At 41.4% G+C, this 26,557-nt stretch overlaps 1 protein-coding gene across 1 annotated transcript in view; it reads left to right on the forward strand.

Annotated features, from left to right (window-relative positions):
- Window positions 1-1,775: 1,775 nt before the first annotated feature.
- The window catches only part of OCA2 (OCA2 melanosomal transmembrane protein), a 184,038-nt gene continuing 159,256 nt past the window's right edge, over window positions 1,776-26,557 (forward strand). The window contains exons 1-2 of the mRNA XM_069972387.1: window positions 1,776-2,038; window positions 23,379-23,471. Of these exons, the coding sequence (XP_069828488.1) occupies window positions 1,776-2,038; window positions 23,379-23,471 (356 nt within the window). The remainder of the gene's footprint in view (window positions 2,039-23,378; window positions 23,472-26,557) is intronic.

Here is a 26,557-nt window from a genome sequence, read left to right on the forward strand (position 1 = left end):
CCAGGGTAGCTGCATTGAAAAACATTACATTCAGCATGAATGTCACATGTACCAAGCTCCCCCTCTAAACTTGTGTTTGGGAGAAATGACTGGGCCTTACAGTAAAGCAAACTCAACTAACCAGATCTTAGCTACTCTTTTCCCTAGGGGAATATTCATACTGTATGTTGCAGAATTGTTGTAAGAACTGCTGTACGCTTTTTTTGAACATTACTGATGAGCTAAATTTAATACTAAAGATGCACCAGAAGAGTAAAGCGTGACAGACAGCATTTCTAAAAGCATCGGTTTTCAGCTATTACAGCTCATACATGCTAAGCAGGACTAGCATTAGGAGAGGCAAACAGGGTAATTGACCAGGGCCCCATCCCAAAGTGGGCCCTCCTTGCAGCTGCTATGATGCCAGCAAACTGCAGCACAGTTTACTGTGCCAAACGCTGCAACTTGCTGCTGGCTGAAGATGACAGTGCCTGTTCACCCTTAAATGAGCTTCATTAAAGGGAAACTATCAGCAGGTTAGATGAATCTAACCTGCCGATACATTCATCCTCAGCACCCCATGCACAATAGGGAGCTAATACTATGTCTAATAAGGCTGTTTGAAGCACTGAGTAAGGGCTACTTCCCCAGAGCACTGGTCCACCCTTGGCCGGCCCCTTTTAATGATTATCAGTGGAGTGGGCCTGCCCCATTAGTGCTGGGGGTTTAGCCATGCCCCCAGTTATCCAAACAACCAAAATAGATGTAGTATTAAATTACAAACTGCACCAAGACTTACCTTTATCCTCAGCTCCTGTGTGCAATAGGGGGCTATCAGCAATTATTGCAGTGACTTGCACAACTGTGGTAAAACAGTGCTGATTTTGCTGTGATTAACTCAAAATAGCACAAATTAACGGAGAAGTCCAGAAAGGGGACTTAAAAAACAAACAAACAAAAAAAAGAGAGAGGGAATATAAAAAAATAACTTATTCACCTCTACCTGTGCCTCTCCAGCATAAGATCGCTGCTCTTAGATTTTCTCCCAGCCAAGACATCACAACCAGGTTGACTGCCTGCTCAGCCAATCAGTGACTGGGACTGGACGCCACTGCAGTCACTGATTGGCTGAGCGGGCAATCCATCAGCTGGCAAGGAATTTTCTGCCTCGTCATGACATCACCAGGACTTTGGGGGGGGACGGGACATGTCCTGGTGATGTCATGACGAGGCAGAAAATTCCTTCCCAGCTGATGGATTGCCCGATTGCACGTGGAGAGGTAAGTTAGGCTTTTGTAGCAAGTTCCCCCTGCCCCTGCTGGCTGCCCAAAAGTAAAAATGGTCGGACTTCTCCTTTTTAAAGGGGTTATCCAGCGCTACAAAAACATGGCCACTTTCAGAGACAACACGACTCTTGTCTCCAGTTCAGGTGCGGTTTGCAATTAAGCTCCATTCACTTCAATGGAACTAAACAGCAAAACCCCACCCAAGCTGGAGACAAGAGCTGGACTGTCTCTGGAAGAAAGTGGCCATGTTTTTGTAGCGCTGGATAACCCCTTTAATGTTAAAAGCACTGTGTGCCTCAGGCCACAACTAGAAAGGTGCAGATCTTTCCATTATATAATTATCTGTTCCACTGACATAAAATAATGCCATCTGAAATTAACTTTTTTTTTTTTTTTGCAGTGAGCTATGTATGTATCACAAGAGAAGCCACATGAGCAAATCTGTTTAATAAATATCACTATATTCTTTTCCCTTTTTTATAGTTAAGACAACTGCTCTCCAACCATAAAATGTACCTTGAGAACAATAATGATATCCCATGCATAAGAAAACTAGAAGTGGAGCAAACTCAGACAAGTGCGACAAATCATTCCAACTTGAGTGGTCGAGTGGGCACAGCAGCCGTGGCCAGTGATTTCAATGAGCTCATACTTCTGGACAACTTTCACAGAGCAGCTGAGGCTAAAACTGAGCGGGACAAGTCTTATCAGAATGGACAAGATTGTTGTGTTGCCTTTGGGGAAGATTTTAGCCCAACTCCTGTACAGGGAAGGTAAGCGTGTGCTTCTACCCTAATAACTGGGATAACTTGTAGAATAGAAGTGCAAGTAAATTTGTAAACTCATCTTTTAATATGAAGAGTATCAGGACGTCATCATTTAATATTCGGGTATTTATAGCATTAGCAGAATATTTCATATTTATTAAAACTTGATTTATAGGGTGCAGGTGCACCATAGAAAGAAACTAATGGTGTAATTACAAAGACAGAATTATCTGACCGGTTATTGAAGCCAAAGTCCGGAACGGTCTATAAAGGAAAGACTGAGATTTCTCCACTTTTCAAATACATTCCTGGCTTTGGCTTAAAAAATCTGCCAGATAAATCTCTCTCTCCATTAATGTAATATTATTTTTACACAGAGAGATTTATCTGACAGGTTTTTAAAGCCAAAGTCAGTAAGGGATTTGGGGAGAGGCGAAATCTTATCTTGTGTGTGCCCTAGGACTGTGACACATCTCCATCCCTCCTCCCTGCCCTCCTCATCATTAGGCATACCCCAGGCAGGATTTCTCCCAATCATCACCTGTCTAAACACTGTACAGGTGCAGTGTTCAGACAAGTCATGGGTAGGAGAAATTGTTTTAGGGGCATTCCTAATGATGAAGAGGGCGGGGAGGAGGGAAGGAGGGGTGTCACAATCTTATGGCATGGGTACTATTGGCCATACCAATTTGACACAGGGCTGCAAGTTTAAAAGTTGTTTTTTAGGACAATAACTACATCCCCTGCCAAACGGACCCCAGGATAGATCTTGAATTAAAATCAGATTCCAATCATACTAGAGGTTGAGGTGGGGGTTTCAGATTGTAGGTACAGAGTCGCTTTAAGAAAAGACATGATTTTGTCAGTTTCAGTTTATGCTATGTGGGGCCACCCAGCAGTGATGGTATTTAATGCGGCCTGTAACAGGTACTGTACTTCTAGCATGTTACAATGATGTTCTAAATTTGTATTTGTGAATACAATTGGTTTCTTAACCCCTTCACGTCAGTAACATGTATATATACGTTCCTATTGCACATACCCCATGCAGTAGGAATGTACATATACGTTACTGTTACTGACGGGGTTACTGATGAGAGCAGGATCGCTGCAGAGATAGCACCGAAGATAATGAGAATCCTCTGCGATCGCGCAGGTGACCCCAATTAACCCCTTAGTGACCGTCGCCGACGTGGGCCCCCACGGTGGGGGGAGATGAAATAAGTAAAATCAGACCCCAGATAAGCCCCCCTAGTGCCCCAGTCACTAACCCCCCTCCCCGCGGCGGCCATCAGATCCAAGATGGCCGCCACCATCACTGTGAACAGACTAATGTCTGTTCACAGTGATCTTAAAGTAAAAATGAATGAAAGCCCCATGCTCTCCGCCCCTGTGGGGTCCCGCTACAAGAGATCAGTGGTATATACTATATACCGCTGATCGCTTGTGCCATGTGCTCCCCAGCACTTTTTATCCCCTGTCACCATGAATGATTGGTGACAGGGGGTAAAAAGTGATACTGTGCCCCCACTCCCCAAGTCACCCCTATCCCCCAGTCACCCCCCATTCCCCATATACTCACCTGATCCTGGGAGGTCCTTCCTCCTCGACGTCAGGGCTGCTTCTGAAGTGCGCATGCGCTCCCGAACCAGCCAACTCTGAAAATTAAAGTGACAGAGACCAATTTGGTCTCTGTTACTGAACTATGATTACTGTGATAGAAAATATCACAGTAATCATAGTAATATAGTGAAAATAAATGTGTAAAAACGCAAAAAGTGAAAAACATACAAAAAAATAAAACACACTTTTTATTATAGTAATAATTGCAGTTTACTCCCAAATTACCCCTAACCCCCCCAGATTACCCGTAACCACCGCAGGTTGCCTGTAACCACCCCAGGTTGCCCGTAATCACGTCAGATTGCCCGTAACCACCGCACGTTGCCCGTGACCCCCTCCAGATTGTCCGCAATAACTCCAAATTACATGTACCCACCCCAAATTACATGTACCCTCCCCAGATTACAGATTATAAGCACTTCAGTCTATCCGTAACAATTCTAGATTGTCTGTAACCCCTCCAGGTTGCCCCCCTCCAGGTTGCCCGTAACCACCCCAGGTTGTGCATAACCACCCCAGGTTGCCCGTTATCATGCCAGATTACATGTAACCCCCCAGATCACACGCAACCAACGCACCTCACCTCTGACCACCGCACCTCGCCTCTGACCCCCTCCAGATTGCCTCTGACCACCGCACCTCGCCTCTGACCCCCTTCAGATTGCCTCTGACCACCGCACCTCGCCTCTGACCCCCTCCAGATTGTCTGTGACCACCCCAGGTTGCCCGTAACCACCTCCAGATTACCCGTAACCACCCCACATTACCTGTAATCTCATTTTTTATTTTATTTTAGTAACTGCGCTATTCTAATTATTCTAACTATTACTAGCTGCGGTTTTGCTCCAGCAAATTGGCGCTCCTTCCCTTCTGAGCCCTGCTGTGTGCCCATACAGTGGTTTATGCCCACATATGGGGTACCGTTGTACTCAGGAGAACCTGTGTTACAGATTTTGGGGTACATTTTTTTTTTTCCTGTTCCTTGTGAAATTTAGAAATTTCAAACTTAACCAACAAATTATTGGAAAAATTCGAGTTTTGCATTTTTACTGTCTACTTTTGAATACTTTCCTCTAATATCTGTGGGGTCAAAATGCTCACCACTCCTCAAAATGAATTCTTTGAGGGGTGCACTTTTGAGGGGTGACTTATGTCGATATTTTACTCCGCTGACACTACAGGGGCACTGCAAACGCACCTGGCGCTCAGAAACGTCTTCAGCAAAATCTGCATTGAAAAAGCTAATTGGTGCTCTTTTCCTTCTGAGCTCCGCTGTGTGTCCATGCAGTGGTTTATGCCCACATATGGGGTACTGTAGTACTCAAGAGAAACTGCGTTACAAATTTTGGGGTGCTTTTTCTCTCATGTTACTTTTGAAAATGAGAAACTTTAATCTAAACATATATATTATTGGAAAATTATAATTTTTAACTTTTTTACGGCCTAATGGTGAATACTTTCCTCCAGCCCCTGTAGGGTTAAAATGCTCATTATACCCCTAGATTAATTTTTTAAGGTGTGTAGTTTCCAAAATGGGGTCACTTATGGGGGTTTCCAGTATACAAACCTCCTAAATCAACTTGAAAAAAGAACTGGTCCCTAAAAAAATCTGTTTTGGAAACTTTCACGAAAATGTGGTAATTTGCTGATAAATTTCTAAGCCCCGTAACACCCTAAAAAAGTTAAATATGTTTATGAAAGAAAGCCAGAATAAAGAGGACATTTTGGTAATGTGACTTAGTAACTAATTTATGTGATACGACTTTCTTTTTATAGAAGCAGAGAATTTCAAAGTTCATAAAATGCTAATTTTTTTTTAATTTTTCATTATATTTTGATGTTTTTCACAAAAAAACACACAAAGTAGTGACCAAATTTTGCCACTAATATAAAGTGCCATATGTGACGAAAAATCTCAGAATCGCTAGCATACGTTAAAGCATCACTGAGCTATAAGCGCATAAAGTGAGACAGGTCAGATTTTGAAAAATGAGCCTGGTCTTTTAGGTGCAAATAGGCTTGGTCTTGAAGGGGTTAAATAACATTTTTCTGAAAGGTAAAGGTGGACTCACCTTTACATTGTTTTTTTTTTTTTTTTTTTTTGCTGTGAGTGCTGTGTGCTTAAAGTACGGTGTCTTTATTCGCTAAGTGGTGAAAAGTTAATAGTGGCAGGTGGGCTTCTGAGAGCACAATTAACCAATATTTGTTGCAGCAAAATACAGAAGTTGATAATGTTCAGTTCTGTGTTTTTTTTTTTTTTATAAGTGATGAACAATAAAGGAGACCTTACCCTAGAACTTTACAAAATATTTTTTTTTCTTAAGTGACAAACCGGACATATTTAACAAAAGGTAATCTTTAATGAATATCCCTTGTACTTCTGATGCATGGCAGTGGTTTTAGCATTGATTGATAACTGGTGGTTTCCCTTTAAAGCTTATATGTCACTACACCCACTGCCGGTTGATCAGCTGTAATTTTCTCTCGTAATCTGGAAGTTTCTGTATCCCCGACAATGAACTGCACTATGATGGAAATGTGCATGACCTCTAGTGTGACCCACACTTCAGTCACTGCGGGGTTTGTTGTCATGGATATTCAAACCTCTGGATTCCAAGAGAAATTCACAGCTGATCCAGCAGCGGGTGTAGTGACAGGTATGCGTTTAAGAAGTCGGCATTTATTATTCAGTATTAGGTGCATAGCACTTGGCTCCCAAATAATTGTAGTCCTACACCCTGCTTTGTGTATATAGCCTAGTAAGTTAACAGAAATCCAAATTCTACAATAGCTGAAGTTTTCTGATCTATTTTCTTTTTTTTTTTCTGTACTTAAATCTAAATTAAATCAAAGGAGCCCATCCACTATGTGAAGTGATAGGTCAATCGCAATCAGGGAATATCTTTTCTTGGAACAAGAAGTAGAGATTAAATGCATTTTTCTACTGAGGTGAAACATGAATTATTCATCTTGGATCAGTTTGAGCCTTTGCCAAGAATGAGAAGAGTCTTCTAAGCCTTTGAGAGTAATTTGTAGATCAGTTATAATACGCTGAAGGATCATTGTCGCTATTGCAAGCAATGCTGCTTTGTGAGGTGTTAGCAGCAGTAACACCTGCATTAATGTTTTTCCAATAAATTCTGCCCCAATGCCAAGAAAAACGAGCAAGGAAAACTGCTGTGCTAGAACTTTAAGAATTAACCTCAATGTCATCTCACAAAGATGTGCTGGGGCTTATAGATCTAATTTAAGGAGAGTGAATACTCCCGATTGCGCCTTTTCTTTACTACATATTTATAATGTGTTTAAAAATATATGGTATAAAGCATGACCTTTTTAGATCATCTTTTAGAATTCATGTTTTGTTTTTAAACAGCATGCCAAATAAAATCGTAAACCAGATTCTTACAGTATTATCAAGACTGAAAAGTAGCACATATGTCTAAAATGGAAAAAATATATTCATAAGGCATCAAACACAAATGAGATAACAAATCGATCACTGTACTTTGGAACATACTGGTACCTATGTATTTGTTAGGGAAAGTTACGACCACACATGGGGAGTCAGCAGCATAATACTGCATGAATGACATGGATATTGCACATTGCACCCCGATGCAGTACATTGAAAGGGATAAATCTGCAGCAAAAAATCCACAGCAAGACATAGGTGGATTTTGTTATTGCTGAGGCCTGGGCATACACCAGGGTGAAGGCGCAGATTCAGGCCTTCTCCCTGGTCTACGCCAGCTGTATCCCCCCGCTCGCCTGATGGGCGGGCAGGGGGGCTGTAGCAAGGTGGGGAGGAGGTGTGGCTTCCCCCGTACCTGATTTGCCATGATTTACACCCGCTCACAGGTGGAAATCATGGCAGAAAACTTCACCTGCTTAGGCGCAGATTCGGCAGGATTCACTAAGAAGCACGTGCCTCTTAGTGAATCAGGCAGGGAAATTTTGGGGGGCCTAATTTAAAACAAGTACGCTATCCCCCCCAAATAATGTTTGTAGGTATAAAAATCTGCTTTTCAGGTAAATTTCTTAAAAAAAAAAAATCCTCAGCATGTGGACAAGATTAGTCAATTTTCACTCCCATGCCCTACTAGTCTACTGTCGATTCTACCAGCACAATTCCATAGGCAAGATTCACAGTGAGTCCTCCTTGTGTGAATTCACCAATAGGGTAAATCCACACATTTTATACTATCTGTTACATGAAGTGCTTCACAAATAACATAAAGGTCTGTATCACATATCACACTTTTCCTTATTTTCTTTTAGAGTACCAAGACTTCCAATATACAAAATAACACACCGACCCCCTACTGTCCACCCCCGAACACCCCTGAAAAGAAATAATAGAAGAAAAAGTGTTTATGCAAAATTTATAACTTTTTACCATCTCTTCCAAATTTTTTTAGATATTCTAAATTTTCCTTTTCACTGTACACCATATTGAATCAAACCTTTTTACTCACCCTACCATGTTACACCATCCTTTCCATGATCCAAATTTTTGCACGTTATCACATTCTGTCATTCTGAAGAGTCACTAATTCTCATTAACTTTAACAATTTAGGTGCATATATCTATATATAATCTATGAAGGATCTTAACCTGAACAAGCATATATCTGACTGACAGAGGATATGCTCGTGTTCTTATTAGAGATGAGTGAACCGGGTTCGGGTTCGAGTCCATCTGAACCCGAACGATCGGCATTTGATTAGCGGTGGCTGCTGAACTTGGATAAAGCTGTAAGGTTGTCTGGAAAACATGGATACAGCCAATGACTAAATCCATGTTTTCCACATAGCCTTAGGGCTTTTCCAACTATAGCAGCCACCGCTAATCAAATGCCGAAAGTTCGGGTTCGGATGGACTCGAGCATAATCGTGGTTCGCTCATTTCTAGTTCTTATGGATGCCCTTTCCATTTCTCTATTGATATTGGTCCTATTTCCTTTACCATCTAGTGTTGCATCTGTCAATGTGGAATGAATTCTCTCCATTATCCAAGATTTGGTACAATTTTAACATCCCATTTCTAACTTTCCCATAACCCTCAGATCTTCCAACACCTTGTTTCCAACCACCATAAAATATATGTTGTGCCAACAGTTGACGGAGAAGTATTTCTGTATTGAATTTCTCAAAAACTGTTGTGCACTGAAGAGTTCATGTGACCATCCATTCCTAGGGCTGTGCAAATAACTATATCATGCAGTGCAAAGTACATCCTAAAAAATGACATGTTTGAGGGGTAGTTGAAAACTTTGGGTAAAAAAAGACTGATGACATATATATTTGTTTTATTTGGCTATATGACATGCTTAGATGATGCCCTAAGTCATACTTTTAGTTGGTTTAAGGGAGGATAAAGATCAAATGTTGAACAGTAAAATGGAAATTGCTCATAAAGAGCTGAGTTGCACTCTTGTCTAAACTGCTGCCAATACAACTATTGTATTTAATTAGTTCTGCAAATGTAAGAAATATTCTTCAGACTGTACATTATTTTTATAGGACACAGGTATGCACTGACTGCAATTTAATTAAAAGTGCTTTAGCATCAAAGCTTATTTTAAGCAGCTGTTAAAGTTGTGAGCAGTGAACAAAAGAATCTGTCAGTCTGGCCAAAAATGTTCTTGTAGGTGTAAAGGCAGATACTGCTCGGGTCTGATTAACGAATAGTCTGAATAACAAAGATTACTTGTGGCATGGGGTTTAACGCCCATGCAAAATGTTCCTACACAGGCAAATCCTGTCTAAGACTTAAGATCCAGTTAAAGTGAAATATATATAATACACTTACAAGCGGACTTGAACACACCGTTTGGGGTTCCACAGAGGTTCACTGTGGAAAAAAGTAATGCATCTAAATACTAATAACCTGCATGCATCATATGTCCCAAGGGAAGGTAAACTGGAAGAGTCACTGGTAGGGAGGAACTTGTGTATACTCAGATAATAGACTACAGAACAGCATGTAATGTCAATCAGCTGCTTTTAAGGCCAGCAAGGAGATTGTTGTGCGTTAAAATAGAATGGTATTACAACTTTATAAAGCTTTGGTGAGGCCTCATCTGGAGTATGTTAAGTGCCCTCGAAAGACGAGGGTGCATCACTCTACCTGGAGAAAAGAAGCTTAAAGTGGCTCTGTACCCACAATCTGACCCCCCCAAACCACTTCTACCTTCAGATAGCTGCTTTTAATCCAAGATCTGTCCTGGGGTCCTTTTGGCAGGTAATGCAGTTATTGTCATAAAAACAACTTTTTAACTTTCAGCTTCGTGCCCTATGGCCGTAGCTTACATTGTGTATTCATTAGGCTGGCACCACCTCTCCGTCCCTCCTCATCATTAAGAATGCTCCAGGCACACAATGTAAGGCACGGCCATAGGGCACGAAGCTGAAAGTTGTTTTTATGATAATAAGGGCGGGTTCACACTACGGAATTCTCGCGGACAATGTCCGCGGAATTCAGTCAGCTGTCCGCCCGCACGGGCATGCGCTTTTCCGCCGGCTCCATAGACACCATTCTATGGGTCGGCGTATTCCGCGATCCGCTAAAAGAAGTAACATGACACTTCTTTCAGCGTATAGCGGAATACGCCGGCCCATAGAATGGTGTCTATGGGGCCGGCGGAAATGCGCCCCGATGTGCGGGCGGACAGCTGACGGAATTCCGCGGACATTGTCCTTGAGAATTCCGTAGTGTGAACCCGCCCTAACTGCCTTACCTGCCAATCGGACCTCAGGACAGATCTTCGATTAAAAGCAGCTATCTGAAGGTACAAGCAGTTTGGGGGGCAGATTGTGGGTACAGAGTCGCTTTAATCACCGGAGGTGATGAGCCGCCTTTACCCTGTGAATCTGTGGAAGTGTCTACCCCAGGATCTGGTCACAAAACAGTGGAGGGCTTCAAAACAGATTTAGATTCTTAGAAGGATAAAAAAAAACATTAATGCATATGTGGATGTGAAACAACACATCCTTTCCTCTTTATCCACCGATACCTCTTCCCTTCATCCATCTTCTCCTCACCATTGGTTGAACTTGTCATCTTTTTGAGCCATACTAACTATATAGTTATACTAGCTAGAACATTAAAATAAAACAGATTATGTTGTCACAATGGCAACTGTGATGGGGCGGGATATGTTGGATATCAAATAAACAGTTACTTCTTTTTATGCTGATGTATAGATCAGGAAACCATGAGAAAGGGTAGAGGGTTTTCAACCAAAAGTGATGCATTGCCTCTTCATTGATAGATTTGGCCTGTGGAAGTGATGATGAAATGTAAGCTGGGGGAGGAAGTGTGGTGCTGTTTTGCTGGGCAACCTTGCTTACTGACGCATACCGCCTATCCAAATGTTGCTGCAGTCTAAGGATAGCCCCGTATGGCAGTAGTAATCAACAATAAAGAGCTTATAAACTGCAATGTTTGACTTCCACAAGTGTGGAAGGTTTAAGGGCATTTTCCTGGTGCAAAGATGCATCTGCAGAGGCATCAGCTAGAGAAGCTGACACCTCTTTAGCCCTACTACAATTCCCTTATCTGTTTACTGTTTTGGCACCCTTACTTTATGGACCATTAACATTCCGGCATCAGAGGTCACAAGTGCCCAATGCAGATGAATCAAAGAGTGCTGTATTTTGTGCAAGAGCCTAATGTCCTTTCACATTACCAACTAGACCATGCCCCCTTTATTTTTTTTTTAAAAAAAACCTAAATTGTTGAAACTTGTATTTTTTAATCCATGAATAGTGATGAGCGAGCATGCTCTTCCTAACTTGGTACTCGATCGAGTATTAGATGTTGCATACAGACCCCTAAGAAGTGCTCAGTGTACTCCTTTTTTTTTTTTTTTTTTTTTTTTTAATTTTGGGGCTGGTGGTCCTGCTGTACTACATTGAATTGCTGGGATTTGGTGTCAGTGTGTCTAGGTCCAGCCACTACCAGATTGTACCGTACAGCCCCCCCTAAACTAGTGGGTACTACACTGTATTGCTGGGATTTGTAGTACACCTGCATAGAACTTCAATAGAATGTTAGCCCAACTGCTACTTTTTGGCTACTGCTGCTGGGCCTTAACTGGCATCCATGTTGACTACTGCTGTGCCTGCCCTCACCTTCCTTGTCTTGTCCATTTCAAACCATATTATCTGTGGATGTCATCTTATCTTACGGGTGTCCTATGGCATTCTTTCACCAGTACCTTCTACCTTTTTTTCAATGTTGTAGACGTTTTTAAGGCAGGATTGACCAGAGCAGTAATGGACATACATGACCAATGCTGTGCCTGCCCTTGCCTTCATGTTGGCTATTGATGGTCCTTCACTGGCATCCATGTTGACTACTGCTGGGCCATTACTGGCATGCATGTTTACTACTGGTGTGCCTACCCTTGCCTCCTTGTTGGCTACTGCTGGGCCTTAACTGGCATCCATGTTGACTACTGCTGGGCCTTAACTGGCATCCATGTTGACTACTGCTGGGCCTTAACTGGCATCCATGTTCACTACTGCTGTGCCTACCATTGCCTCCATGTTGGCTACTGCTGATCCTGCCTGGCCTCCATGTTGGCTACTGCTGCTCCCGGGAGTTCTCTGTGTGCTCACTGCCATGCTGTGTCTGGTATAATGTTTGGAAGGCTGACTGGCTACCGCTTCTAGCTTGTTCACTCTGTCCTCACCGCCATTATGTGTCAGGCTGGTTTTTTGGCTGGTTCATGCTATGCTACCTCTGTTTTAATGGTTCCCTGTGTTTTCACTGCCATGCTGTGTCAGGCTGGGTTTTTGGGTGGTCCATATGCCTACCTCTGTTTTAACCAGGCTGTTGCACAGAATTAGGCATAATGGTTCCATTAGGCAGCCTTAGAGGCATCCATACATGCTGCCCCTGCTGTTTCCTGTCCATTTCCATGGTGTTTCCATCATTTTCTGAGGTTAACAGGTTTTCACACGACTCGAGAATCGGGAGATATTCGTCTCGAGTAACGAGCACCCAAACATTTTAGTACTCGCTCATCACTAACCGTGAACTATGAAGAGCGATGTACAAAATGATGTTTATAAAGTTCAATGTATACCATTATGAACAGAGAATTGTATTTGGCATGCCAATATCTTACCCATTATAGGAAGGAAATAGATTTTCTGCTGTGCTAGGATATATGAAATTTACATTTGAGAAGTCCTATAAGTGTTCACACATAATCACATGCTGTGTAAAAGCACATTTTATCGTATTGTCAATTCTCTGAAAATAGTTTGCAGGCTCAAAATGGATGTGTCAATTGTGTCTCATTTTTCTTTTGAAAGATTTGTCATCTTGCACTGTTTTTAGCTTTACTTACTTTCTCCATTATGCTGTATCTGTTATTGTAAATGGGTTCTGTCTCCTGGGCCCACACTGTAAATAGATGTACATGCTGACATGTATTGTTACACAAAACATAGCACCAGTTCGAACACTTAAGGATACATTTGCAGAACAGAAGCCACTTACAGATGAGCACTTGTGTTTTCGTTGGGGATCCTTTTGCATGAGGAGCAAACCTTTCCATCATTGTTTTAGAAATTCCATCTAAACAATTCTATGAATCCATATGTAAAGCAACTGTAATTTACAGGTATTTAGGTGTTTTATAGTTCCTAGTATTAGGTGCTCACCTTTAACATAGTCATATATACAGGAATTTTTCTGGGCAATAAATATTTCCTGAATCTGGCACATGGGGATAAGGTAATAATGAAGTTATGCCTCTTGTTGCTATATGTACAGAAGCTGCCTGATGAGTACGTCTCCAACAAGATATGTTGTGTTTCTATAAACCCTTGGAGAAGCTGCTGAGTGATTCCTAAAATAATTTTTTTTAAAGGGCAAGTCTGGCAACATTTTTTATTAAAGTATTGTATTGCCCCCCAAAAGTTAAACAAATCCCCAATATACACTTATTACGGGAAATGCACATAAAGTGCTTTTTTTCCCTGCACTTACTACTGCTTTAAGGCTTCACTTCCTGGATAAAATGTTGATGTCACAACCCGCCTCCCAGAGCTGTGCGGGTTGTGGCTGCTGGAGAGAATGATGGCAGTTGGGTCGTTACATCACCATTTTATCCAAGAAGTGAAGCCTTGATGCAGTAGTAAGTGCAGGGAAAAAAGCACTTTATGTACATTTCACGTAATAAGTGTATATGGGTGATTTGTATAACTTTTTGGGGGCATTACAATACTTTAATAAAAAAAACTTTGTCAAATAGAAAATTGTGTGGTGTTGTTTTTTTTTCCTGTTGCCACAATTAGAGGTTTAGAGGTATTATTGCATAGAGTCCCATAAGCTTCATCTATGGCTTGGCCCCCCAACTATAAAACGCTATTTGCGTTAATGGTCACTATGAAAATTTCCAAGTTTTTTAAATTTAAGTCAATGGAAAACAGATGCTGCAGGCTGGAATACAACTGCACCCGTTTTTGCCTCAGCTTTTTATTTTCCTTTTGAATTGATACTTTTAAATGGACAGCAAAAATTTGTGAGGCAGCAAGAATAATTTTGTGCAGTTTTAGGCTCCTAGATTAACCTAGTACTATCTGTAGGAAAACTCACTGGGGATATATATTTCTTGCTTCCAGGTGTAGTAAGCAGACTAGGGGCTACATTTATTGCTAGGTGGTAAAAGGAGACCAACTAGGGGTAATGTTGAAAGGTGGAGTGAAAGACAGTGAGGGACATTTATTAAATTGTGTCAGTTATAAATCTCCGAAAATGACGCTCACCATCTTGTAGTGAGGAGCCACAAGCTAGTAAAACAGCTGTTTCACGGTCTACTGCTACCACAACCTCCTATGATGTGCTCCAGCAAGTAGCCCTAAATTAGGAGCAGAGTAGTGCCTTGCAAATTGGCTAAAGAATGGCATATAAAAATGCCATAATTTTCAGTAAAACTGCGCCATAGAGTACATGCAAGTCGTTTGGAGAGTTTTCGCAGAGAAGAGAAATGGGTTGCTATGGTACTTACCAGTAACCCACCCGCAGTATCACAATTTAGCAGTAGTGCAGAGAGGAAACAAAAATGAGAAAAGTATATAGGGAAAAATAGTGATTGAAGGACTCTTTTGGATGTTCTATATTTAAAGCGTAACTGTCATGTTTTTTTTTTATTGCAGAAATCAGTAGTATAAGCGATTTTAAGAAACTCTGTAATTGGTTTCATCAGCCAAAAAAGCCTCCTTCTGTACTCAAGAAGCAATCTCCCAGCCTCCCCCCCCCTGACTTCTTATCTGTGCATTATCAGGCAAACACGTCTTCATTACAGAGAAGCCAGTGAAGACGGCTCTGCTCTCTCCATTGTAAGCCTATGAAGGGGGGAGGGGCTGAGGGAGATGAGGAAGCATCCCCTCCCCTCTCCATAGCCACATAATGGAGACAGAAATCCTGCTATATCTGATGTGAGGGGGGAGGCTGGGAGATTGCTTTTTCAGTCCAGAGGGAAACTGTAACCTATTACAGAGTTTCTTAAAATCCCTTGTACTATTGATATTTAATGTTTTCAGAAAAATGACCCTGAAATGACAGTTACGCTTTAAGGGGTATTATGGTAATGTAAAATACATGTTGAATTATTCCCCCTCCTGGAGACTAAAAATTTGTTACATACTTTTATCTTTTCAATCCCCTCCCCCAATTCTGAACCTGCTGCTTTCTGCTGAAGACACAGAAAACTGTGTGTGAGCTGTTCGCTCAGTTTCCGCTCTGATCTACTTCTCCCCTCCGTTGTGAGACTGCTCACATAAACCGTATCCCTGGCCAACTGTTTATGCACTCTGTAATGCCGAGAAGGTTAATCACAGTAAGCTCACCAGCAACTTGACCTCAGATTAAACCTCAGAGTATTGTAGAGCGCAGAGATGGCCAGGAAGGGTAGTGGTTTACACAAGTCGTCTTAGAAGGGGGAGGAGATCAGAGCGGAGGCAGTGTGAACAGTTCACACACAGGTTTCTGTGTCTTCGGCAGAAAGCATCAGGCTCAGAACTGGAGGAAGGAGACAGAAAAGTATGGAATAAATTATTAGTTTCCCTTTACCCTAAAGGGGTATTCTGCTCAGATGAAATACCTGTTGAATCATCCCCACTTCTGGAGACTAATAGCAGACTAGAAACATCTAACCTGCTGTTGTATCACTATAGCGCATGGAGCCCTAAGGATGAAGGTAGTTTGCGTACCTTGATCCTTAGCGCAGTTTTTGGTGAATTTGTAGCGTATTCATTGTAAGTGAGGAGGTAAGGTGCACTCTGGGTGGGCTTACCACCATAACTTCATCAATCCACCCCATCCAGCCCATCTCTCCTAAAAAATATTGGGGCAGCACTGCAGAGCGTTGGATGAATATTCATTAGGAGAGGTGTGGCGGATCAGTAGCCCCGTCCCTGGTGCACCAAACCGCTTCATTTGCATAGGGAATAAACTTGAAATTTACAGAAAACCGTGTGCCGAGGATCAAGGAAATAAAGTTACCTTCATCCTCTGCGTCTCATGTTCTATGGGGACATAACAGCAGGTTAAATGCAGAGAATAACCGTTATTACATTAATGGCTTCACAAAACACACCATACACATGTGGATTTTGCAGCAAATTTGGGTGTAGAATTGTTGGGGATTAGTTGAAGTTTGAACATTTTAATGCAGATCCTGTGGAAGATTCCCTGCAGCAAAACCCAAAGCAGTAAAGTATTGCACTTGTGACTCTCCCGTAGGGGTATATGTCTGAGCAATAGCGTTGTGTCTAACTTCATTCGTCTAAATAAGGCTTGCAGCAAATGTTGAATTAAGTCAATGGGAAAAAGATTCAGCATTCATTCTAACTATCTGCTGACATAAAATTTTTTCCTTCCCCCCCACTCACTGTTTAGTGTCATCATGACCTGGAGGAAAAGACCCAAGTGGGCATTCCTGAGCAGAGTTGTGGCACTTTTTTTTTTATTTTATGGAATGGAAAGTGTCAGCCTTTTTTTTTTTTTTTTTTTTTTTTTCCTACTTCAAAAGAATTATTTTTCTTAATGCAGCAAAACACCAGAAAAAAAAAACTCTCTGTAGGAAACCTTATTGTAACGTTTGCCAAGTGCTGAAAACTGAATGCCTACACTGTACTATTTTCCCTCAGTAAAATTTATCTCAGATTGTATAAATGATTCCATAATTTAGAAGCTTAATGGAATTCTCATTTAGGAGGCAAATTAATATCCACATTAAACTTTGTTAATCATAAACCTTTAGTTTCTTGTTTTAAAATATATGTAATTGCTTCTCTTTGTATTAAATTGTAATTGCAACACAGCAAGTGCAGGCAGCAGTACATTTTGTTCAGAGCTACAAGCAAATAGTTGATTGCTTTCATTAAATGAAATGTTTTCATTTCTTACTAAATATGTTGAATGGAGAATATAAGTGGCACAGCTGAAAACCACAAAATCAACATGGGGCTGTTGGATGGAGGGTGTATGTGGTGTGTGTCTTTTTTTTTTTTTTTTTCTTCCTTTTTTTTTTTTTAAAGGTTGATTCCCAGGTGGCATATTCGCTACAGAACTTTAAAGTGACTGTACCACCAGGCCCAGGCTAAAGCACTGGAGGCGGGCTGATCCACCCTTAGTGATAGGGTGGATCCCTCTATGCTAGGGTTCCATTGACTGTAATGTAGTCATGTCATGGAGGGGCTCGAGTTTTTTTTTCCCACTAAGGGTGGGTCGGCCCGCCTCCAGTGCTTCAGCCTGGGCCTGGTGGTACAGTCACTTAAATGAGGAAAATCTGCAATATTTGCAGTAGCAGCAAAATGGATGAGATTTAAAGTAATACTGTCACCCCTTTTCTAATAAGTGCCATTTTTGGTATTATCGGCTACTGTGTCTGATGTACTTTTTCAAAATAATTTTGACAGGTGTGAAAATTTGTTCAGAAGTTGCCTGAGGTGAAGATTTCAAATTATACCATGTTAATTTTGGTGTCTGATATAAAGCAGACATCTTGACTTTAGTGGGGATGTCAAAATCCACAAAAAATAAGCAGTGCTGCAGATTTTCCTGCAAAAACATAACTACATATTTGCAAATGCGGATTGTAAATACACTGATATAATTTTTATGTAATTAACGGGACAGGTCTGTAGTACTGACCCCAATAGGCCAAACCACTTAAAGGGGTTATCCAGTGCTACAAAAACATGGCCACTTTCTTTCAGAGACAACATGACTCCTGTCTCCAGTTCAGGTGCGGTTTGCAATTAAGCTCCATTCACTTCAATGGAACTGAGCAGCAACCCCGTCCAAGCTGGAGACAAGAGTGGGGCTGTCTCTGGAAGAAAGTGGCCATGTTTTTGTAGCACTGGATAACCCCTTTAACATACTGTATTAAAAAAAATGGAAGATTTCAGGAAAACGCTGCTTAGAATATAGGTAAGAAAATAGCCATCTTCCTCAGCATTTACTGCTATATGGGAATGTAACAGCAGGTTACATTTTTCTAACCTGCTGTTAGTTTCTCTTTTACCCCTTCAAGATAGAGTCCTTTGATGCACGGATTTCCGGGTCAAATTAATGCAATGTTCCTCCCCTCCTTCTAAGAGCCATAGCGCTTTTATTTTTCCACCTACAGGGCTGATCTCTAGTTTTTATTAATATCATATTGGTGTAACAGAAAAATTTTGATTGCTTTTAGTTAATTTTTTTTCTGATATATAATTTATAAAAATCAGCAATCCTGGTGTTTTTTTTTTCTTTTACATTAACGCCGTTCACCAAGCGGAAACAATAATGTTATATTTTAATAGATAGGACGATAGGACAATTCGACATGCTACCACAATATGTGTATTTTTTTATTTTTTTATTTTTATAATGGGCAAGGGGGTATTTTAAACCTTTATTGGGAGGGGGTTTATAAGGTTTTTTTTTTTTTTAAGTACTTTTAAAAACTTTATTACACTTTTTTTTTTTTTTTTTTCCACAGTTAAACATGCAATCAGTAGATTGCCGATAACACTGATCTATGCTATAGCATAGCCTGAGAGCAAACTCTATTCATAGATCACCAATCCGACAGGACGGAGGTAAGTGACTTATCCCCGCCCATCGGCACAAGTGATGGGGACCCCGCAGAAGCTTGTTCTGTCACTGAGTACCTTAAAAGCTGGGGTCGCTATAGATTGCAGCTGCCTCTCATTACCTCCAGCCCTAGATACACTGATGTGAGCAGTATCGCTCTCACTGCAGCAGTCCTGCACACATCAGTAAGCCCCTCAGTTAGTATGGGGTATGTGCAGTAGGAACGTTTATATACATATTACTGAATGGAAGGGGTTAACATTGTAACAAATCTACAGCAAATCTGTATTAAAATCTTCTGTGCATGTATATGCCCTAATGTTTCAAAGTTGTGATTTAGCTATACAGAAATGCCAAAACCCATCACCATAAACAAATATCGATCACATTAACCCTTTAAGGACAGAGCAAATTTCGATTTTTGCGTTTTCGGTTTTTCCTCCGTGTGCATAAAAGGCCATAGCACTTGCATTTTTCCACCTAGAGACCCACATGAGCCCTTATTTTTTGTCACTAATTGTACTTTGCAATGATAGGCTGAATTTTTGCATAAAGTACACTGCGAAACCAGAAAAAAATTCAAAGTGTGGTGAAATTGAAAAAAAAAAACGCATTTTGTTTATTTGGGGGAAACGTGTTTTTACGCCATTCGCCCTGGGGTAAAACTGACTTGTTATATATGTTCCTCAAGTCGTTACGATTTAAACGATATGTAACATGTATAACTTATATTGTATCTGATGGCCTGTAAAAAATTTAAACCATTGTCAACAAATATACGACACTTAAAACCGCTCCATTCCCAGGCTTATAGCGCTTTTATCCTTTGGTCTATGGGGCTGTGTTAGGTGTCATTTTTTGCGCCATGATGTGTTCTTTCTATCGGTACCTTGATTGCGCATATACGACTTTTTGATCGCTTTTTATTACAATTTTTCTGGATTTGATGCGACCAAAAATGCGCAATTTTGCACTTTGGGATTTTTTTGCGCTGACACCATTTACCGTGCGAGATCAGGAATGTGATTAATTAATAGTTCGGGCGATTACGCACGCGGCGATACCAAACATGTTTATTTATTTATTTACTTTTATTTATAACCTGGGAAAAGGGGTGTGATTCAGACTTTTATTAGGGGAGGGGGATTTTTACTAATAATTACATTTTTTTTTTTTAACTTTTACACTTATACTAGAAGTCCCCCAGGGGGGCTTCTAGTATAAGTGCTTTGATCTCTCATTGAGATCTCTGCAGCATAGATATGCTGCAGAGATCCATGAGATAGGCACTCGTTTACTTCCGGCTGCTGCAGCCGGAAGTAAACGAGTGCCGAGGCGGGGACGGCGCCATCTTGGAGCGGTACCCGGCCGGCTTCATTTACGGAGATCGCTCCTCCGGGATAACATCCCAGAGGAGCGATCTCCCCACTAGACACCAGGGATGACGCTGCGTCCGGTAATCGGATGCAGCTGTCATGTTTGACAGCTGCATCTGATTACTGTATTAGCGGGCACGGCGATTGGACCGTGCCCGCTAATACCTACGGTCCTGGGCTACACGCGGCACCCGGGACCGGCGTGGTTCAGAGCGGGGCCGCCGCGCGGCCCCGCTCTGAACTCCCTTACCGGCATCGGGGCGTAAATTTATGCCCGATGTCGTTAAGGGGTTAAAGAGGTTGTCCTGGGAATTTTTTTTGAACACTAGGTGCTTCAAAATAAAGCCTACATACCTGCCCTTATCTACTGGGCTGCTGTTTTAAATGAATCCTGGTGCTCTTTGCTTCTTTCTGCTTTTAATGACTTGCCAATTCTGCAGGAAATGCCTTCTCAGCCAATCAGTGGCTGAGGTAGGTCACATGTCATCAGAAGCAGGAAAAAAAAAGATCACAGGGGGTCTACAGCTGCCAACATTGCAATGTCACAAGATCAAGGCAGGCAATTGTGCTTTATTTCTTTTTAATTTATTTTTCTTAAAGATGAATAAATGTTCTCTGGAAAACCCCCTCAGTCTGTCAAGTGTAATAATTGACTCATTGTGAAGAGAATATTCAGAAATGGTTTAACATTCTGTTTGTACAATTGTGAAAACCTAAAAATATTTTATGGAGTAGCTCTCTGCAGGAACAGATGCTACTTACTGTAACTAAGATGAATATGATGGGCAATGGAAGATACTGTAAATTACACAGCTTCTCAAAGGGATTGTTACTCTGACATCTTCAGTGTCCTTCATCATCACATATATTGCAGCCTAACAAATAACGATCTAAGAAGAACATTGTATTTTATGTGCCCATGTACAAACATTTCCTCCTGTCAACATCCTAATTAAAATCTGAGATACATAGGCCATGTCCTCTTCAATTCTTTGTTGCTTATGCTGTATTGCCAAATGGGTGTCAAAGCTGTTTCAGTAATTGTGACCTTATTTTTCTTCATTTTCCACTAAAGCTTGCCACGTTTGTCACTCTCTGATCTGCTCGTCGTTCGCATCAATATTTGTCAGTCTGCATTAGAAAGAGTATAATAAAGTCACGCAAGTTGTAAAAATGAAATCTATCTGATTTATTTTACCTTTTTAACATTGTAGTTTACAACTATGCAGTCTAGAACGGGGACATTACCTGCTGTAGTTTTTTTGAAAGAATCTTTCAAAATTTTCGAATAAAGGAAGTTCATGCGTATTCTGCATACCTATAAAAAGACTACCAGTCAGCCCTTAGTACTGCTTGTTGCAATTATGAGATCCCAATACCTGGAACAGGAAAGCAGAAGGTCTAAGGCTAGTTTAATGGGACTCTGTCAGCCATAATTCACATTCCAAACTGCTGACTAGAGATCAGCGAATCACTTGGAAATTTGTTTCCTGAAGTTCACAAATATTCAGGAATCGCAGACAAATACATTTTTATAAAACAGGCAAACTATAGTAGCTACAATAGTGGCACTGTTACAGATTAGCGGTTTTTTTTTTTTCAACATCTGCGTAATATGAATTTTCTCCCAAGGACAGCAGGGGACATTGGTAAATGAGTGAGGGATTAAGATGGACAGTGTGTTCACTGTGACTTCCTGTAATGCACATCCAGCCAGTAGCAGATTATAACAGGTCCTCTTCGGGCGGTAGCCCGGGGCCCTGAGCTCTTGGTGGGGGCCATGGCCACCCAAAAAGACTTATACTTTCAGTGGTGTACAGTCTCCTTGCTACATTTTTGCCATGACTTGCAAAAAATTGCTGCTTTTTTTACCGCATTTTTTTATTACCACAAATCAAGCATCTTGACATGTACTATCCTGTACTATGAACACCAAGCTAGTGCTGCAATAGTTACAATGGGGTGGAGGGGACCAGGCTTGGTGAACAGCCCGGGGCCTATGGTAAAGTTAATCTGCCCCTGCCTTCAGCACCCAGTGACTTCCTATAATGTGCACTCAGTGACTTGGTATAATGAACAATAGTCGGACAGTTACTTGGTATAATGGACAATGGCTTCACTGCTCCCACAGCAAACCACCCACAGTCCACCCCCCTCTCCTCTCTGTCCCTGGACAATCTCCCTGCTCTAACTGCCGGCTGCCACCTGCTCTAGACTATACACAGCTGACTGGCCACCTCCAGGAAGAGAATCACCTTATATAGAGGGTGAGGGGGGTTGCTGACATCACAGTGGGGTTTGCAGCTGGCTTTTTGAAATAGCAAGGAGACACTGATATCTTTCATATATCTGTGTGATTTCAGGATGTAGAAAAATGCTTTTATTCTATAGTTTAAAGAGTAAAATATTCCAAGCTCATTAAGTGCAGCAAGCTGTAACATCTCCTTTCTCCCATCTCCTGGGAGCAGCGTCAGAGGAGCCGGGGGGGTTCCTCTTACTGAGTGTGGGCTGGTCCGCCTCCAGGGCTTCAACCTGGACCTGTGCTTAGTAATAGACTGGCACCATGTAAGGGAACTGGGCCACAGGTAAAAAAATTGCTGCATCGGCTTCCCCGTGCTAACGCTGTTCTGTTGATATACTGAAAGCAAATGTGCGGGGGCACTCACCGTTTTGATGCGCAGACTTTATTTCATGTGTGCTTTAAAATACGGCAGGTAACATCTGAAGTGGGTGCAGACGCCAAACACTATACACACGAGCTATGACAGCTGTTTCACGCGCATGCGCGCTTCGTCAGACGTCTGACGAAGCGCGCATGCGCGTGAAACAGCTGTCATAGCTCGTGTGTATAGTGTTTGGCGTCTGCACCCGCTTCAGATGTTACCTGCCGTATTTTAAAGCACACATGAAATAAAGTCTGCGCATCAAAACGGTGAGTGCCCCCGCATCTTTCTTCTCCGCTTATGCAGTTTGTAAAAGTACCGCTTATTTTCTAAAGGGGAGCACCCCGTGGGCGAGACACTTCATCCAAAGCTTCAAGACGTGTTAGTCTGGTAATCCACCTGTGTCCAGTGAGTAGTGCCGGTACTATATGCCTACAAAAAGGCTGAAAGCAAATGTACCTGATGGTTCATTTGCTTTAAGCCTTTTTCACATTCTTTTGTGTATTTATTACTTTACTTGCATGTTTAATGTTTACTTCTATGTTCAACTTTTTTCATGTGACCGCTTTATTTTGTAGGTATTCCTTTAATTTACTGAAACTGTTCAGCCCTGTGAAAGACAGTTACACAGAGAAGACTCCTTTGTTACAATTTCGTTCAGAAACAAAGAGGTGAGTTTTAGCTATATACTGTACTGTGCATATGTGTAAATGTATTGATGGAATGGCAAGGTCTAATAGAGATGTTGAATTTGTTCTAAATTTCCCTGAAAAAGGACCATCAATTGAATCTGAAATTGATAAATCTGTTAAACCTTGTTATACATGACTCTTTAGGGCAATCTGGGCTCTCATGATGTGTTTAGCACATTTGGTATCCTTGTGCAGTATTGCCACAGTACTTGACCACAGTCTACTGTAGTTCTGTCAAGTTCTGATCAGCCTGAATGCTAAGCAATTTTTTCCCCCAAAAAGAAATAGGGTAAATGTTTGTTTATTCCATCTATCAATAGTTAACTTGTTTTAGTAATAGTATTTTATAGTATGGCATATGTAAAAAGATGGATTTATTTCTCATTCAGCAGCTCTTACACAGATCAGATATCAGGAATAAGTGGTCCTTTGCTCATTCAGCCAATAATTGGTGTGTGTAAAAGGACATTTAAAGGACAACTCCCACAATTTTTTTTTCAGCTTATTTAACACACATTACAAAGTTATATAACTTTGTAATGTGGTTAAATACCCGGTCTGACCCCCTTCCCCCACTTTCAGACCCCCCCCCCCCCCGGAAGTTAAAGAATGTATACATTACCTATTACGGTCTTCACGGTCCTCTTCTCCCGGGCGGCATCTGGTGACGACGACGTCAGAGTCGGGGGGCGGTCCGGGTCTTCTTCCTTCTCGGCGTCTTCATAGAAAGTAAATGGGATGGAAAAGGCTGCTGGTGCACATGCGCACCAGCAGCCTTTTCATTGACTGGAGCGCATGATTGGCTGAGCTTGCTGGAAGCCATGTCATGCGTTCCAGCCAATGAAAAGGCTGCCGGTGCGCAAGCGCACTGGCAGCCTTTTCCATCCCCTGGACCCGGAAGTCAGAGACCTCGCTGGACGGCAGCGACGGAGAGGCAGACGGCGGGCGAATCGAGTGGGGATCGTCACCGGAGGGATGTGAGTATGGTGTCTGTGTGTGTCTGTGTTTGTTTTTTTAGGGGGGGGGGGTCTCGCGGGAGTTGTCCTTTAAGCATAGCATCTTATACAGGTTCTGAAATGGATGCACCTGCTTTCAAATTGACTGTCGGTTCCAAATGACATATTAAAAGTATTATCAAGTGCACAGAAAAATCACAATGAGACACTGATGGTCAAAGTGGATCTTGTTTACCCAAAGATGGCAGAGAGTATGTATATCATGGGGGCAGCTGTTCTTTTACTAAGGCTTGTGTCAGTACTTCATTGGCTGAGGTATAAAAAGAGTTACTTGCATAGCACTAGAGTTTACTTACATAAGCATTTAAGGAATGTAAACATTTGTGTTTAGAAGGTCCGCACCATATTGTAATGGCTTCACTAAATATACAAAATATCACATCCTTAATAGAGATGAGCGAACCTTAAACATGCTCGAGTCCATCCGAACCCAAACTTTCGGCATTTGATTAGCAGTGGCTGCTGAAGTTGGATAAAGCCCTAAGGCTATGTGGGAAACATGGATATAGTCATTGGCTGTATCCATGTTTTCAAGACAACCTTAGAGCTTTATCCAAGTTCAGCAGCCACTGCTAATCAAATGCTGATCATTCGGGTTCGGATCGACTCGAACTTGAACCAGGTTCGCTCATCTCTAATCCTTAACAATTCTAGCATGGGGGTTGAACACTAAACCAGAATTCTCTGAAAAATATTGACCAAAAAGGCTTGAGCAAGGAGCAGTTTATGTGCTGAGGTACCACTGTACATTTATTGATCTGCACTGAATTTCTATTTATTGTCAATTTTTTTTTTTAGCATTTCCTGGTAAAATGTTTTTCTATGAATTTCGACAGGTTACTGTAATTTGGCAAAGATTTGAGGCAACAACATTATAGGCTACAAATAAACCACAAGGCTACTGCATCCGTTTAATGGATTTGGTAAATCAATAATGTGCAATCATCTTTTTATGCATGTTTTTAATTAAAGGCCAGGCTTTTTGTAATAAAGTAGTTTGTTGCTTTTGTCTTGGTTACCTATGGGTAATTTAATGGTTTTGTTAACCCCTAGACAACGTGTTAACCCCTAGACAACCCTGGGCGTATCTGTACGTCCAGCACCACTTACGGGGGATCAGAGCGGGGCTGCGCTCTGTACTGCCGCGGTCTCGGGTACCGCATGTAGCCCTGGACCACGGCTGTTAGCGGGCACCATCCAATTGCTGTGTCTGCTAATTAAGTAATCAGATGCAGCTGTCCCAGAGGAGCGATCCACACATCCTTTACCGGCCAGGGTCAGTGCTGTAATGGCGCTGATCCTGGCTCGGCACTCGATTGCTTCTGGCTGCAACTCATATATGCTGTATAACTATACAGCATAAATCTTAATGAGAGATCAGTGCACTTATACTAAAAGTCCCCCAGGGGGGCTTCTAGTATAAGTGTGTAAAAAAAAAAAAGAAAAGAAAAGTGGTGTTAATAAAAAAGCAAAAAACAAAACAAATCCTCCCCTAATAAGTTTGAATCACCCCACTTTTCCCATGTTATAAATAAAAATAAATAAATAAACATGTTTGTTATCGCCGCGTGCGTAATCACCCAAACTAATAATTTATCACATACCTGATCTCGCACGGTAAACTGCATAATCGCAAAAAACTCCCATTTTTTGCATGCAAAAATCTGCGTTTTGTCACATCAAATTCAGAAAAATGTTAATAAAAAGCGATCAAAAAGTTGCATATGCGCAGTCAAGGTACCGAAATAAAGTACAGATCATGGTGCAAAAACTGACACCTCACACAGCCCCAAAGACTAAAGGATAACAGCGCTATAAGCCTGGGAATAGTGCGATTTTAAGGAACATATATTTGTTAACAATGGTTTGAATGTTTTACAAGACATCAAATAAAATAAAAGTTATACATGTTATATATCATTGTATTTATAAGACACACAAACAGGGGTAATGCACAGCCAAATCAAGGGTGCTCATTATGCAGCATACAAAACAACAGTACTATCACATACAAGAAAGGACAGATGTATGCTATAACACACTATAGGC

The sequence above is a fragment of the Dendropsophus ebraccatus genome, chromosome 5 (genome assembly GCF_027789765.1).
Source record: "Dendropsophus ebraccatus isolate aDenEbr1 chromosome 5, aDenEbr1.pat, whole genome shotgun sequence".
Classification (NCBI taxonomy): Eukaryota; Metazoa; Chordata; class Amphibia; order Anura; family Hylidae; genus Dendropsophus; species Dendropsophus ebraccatus.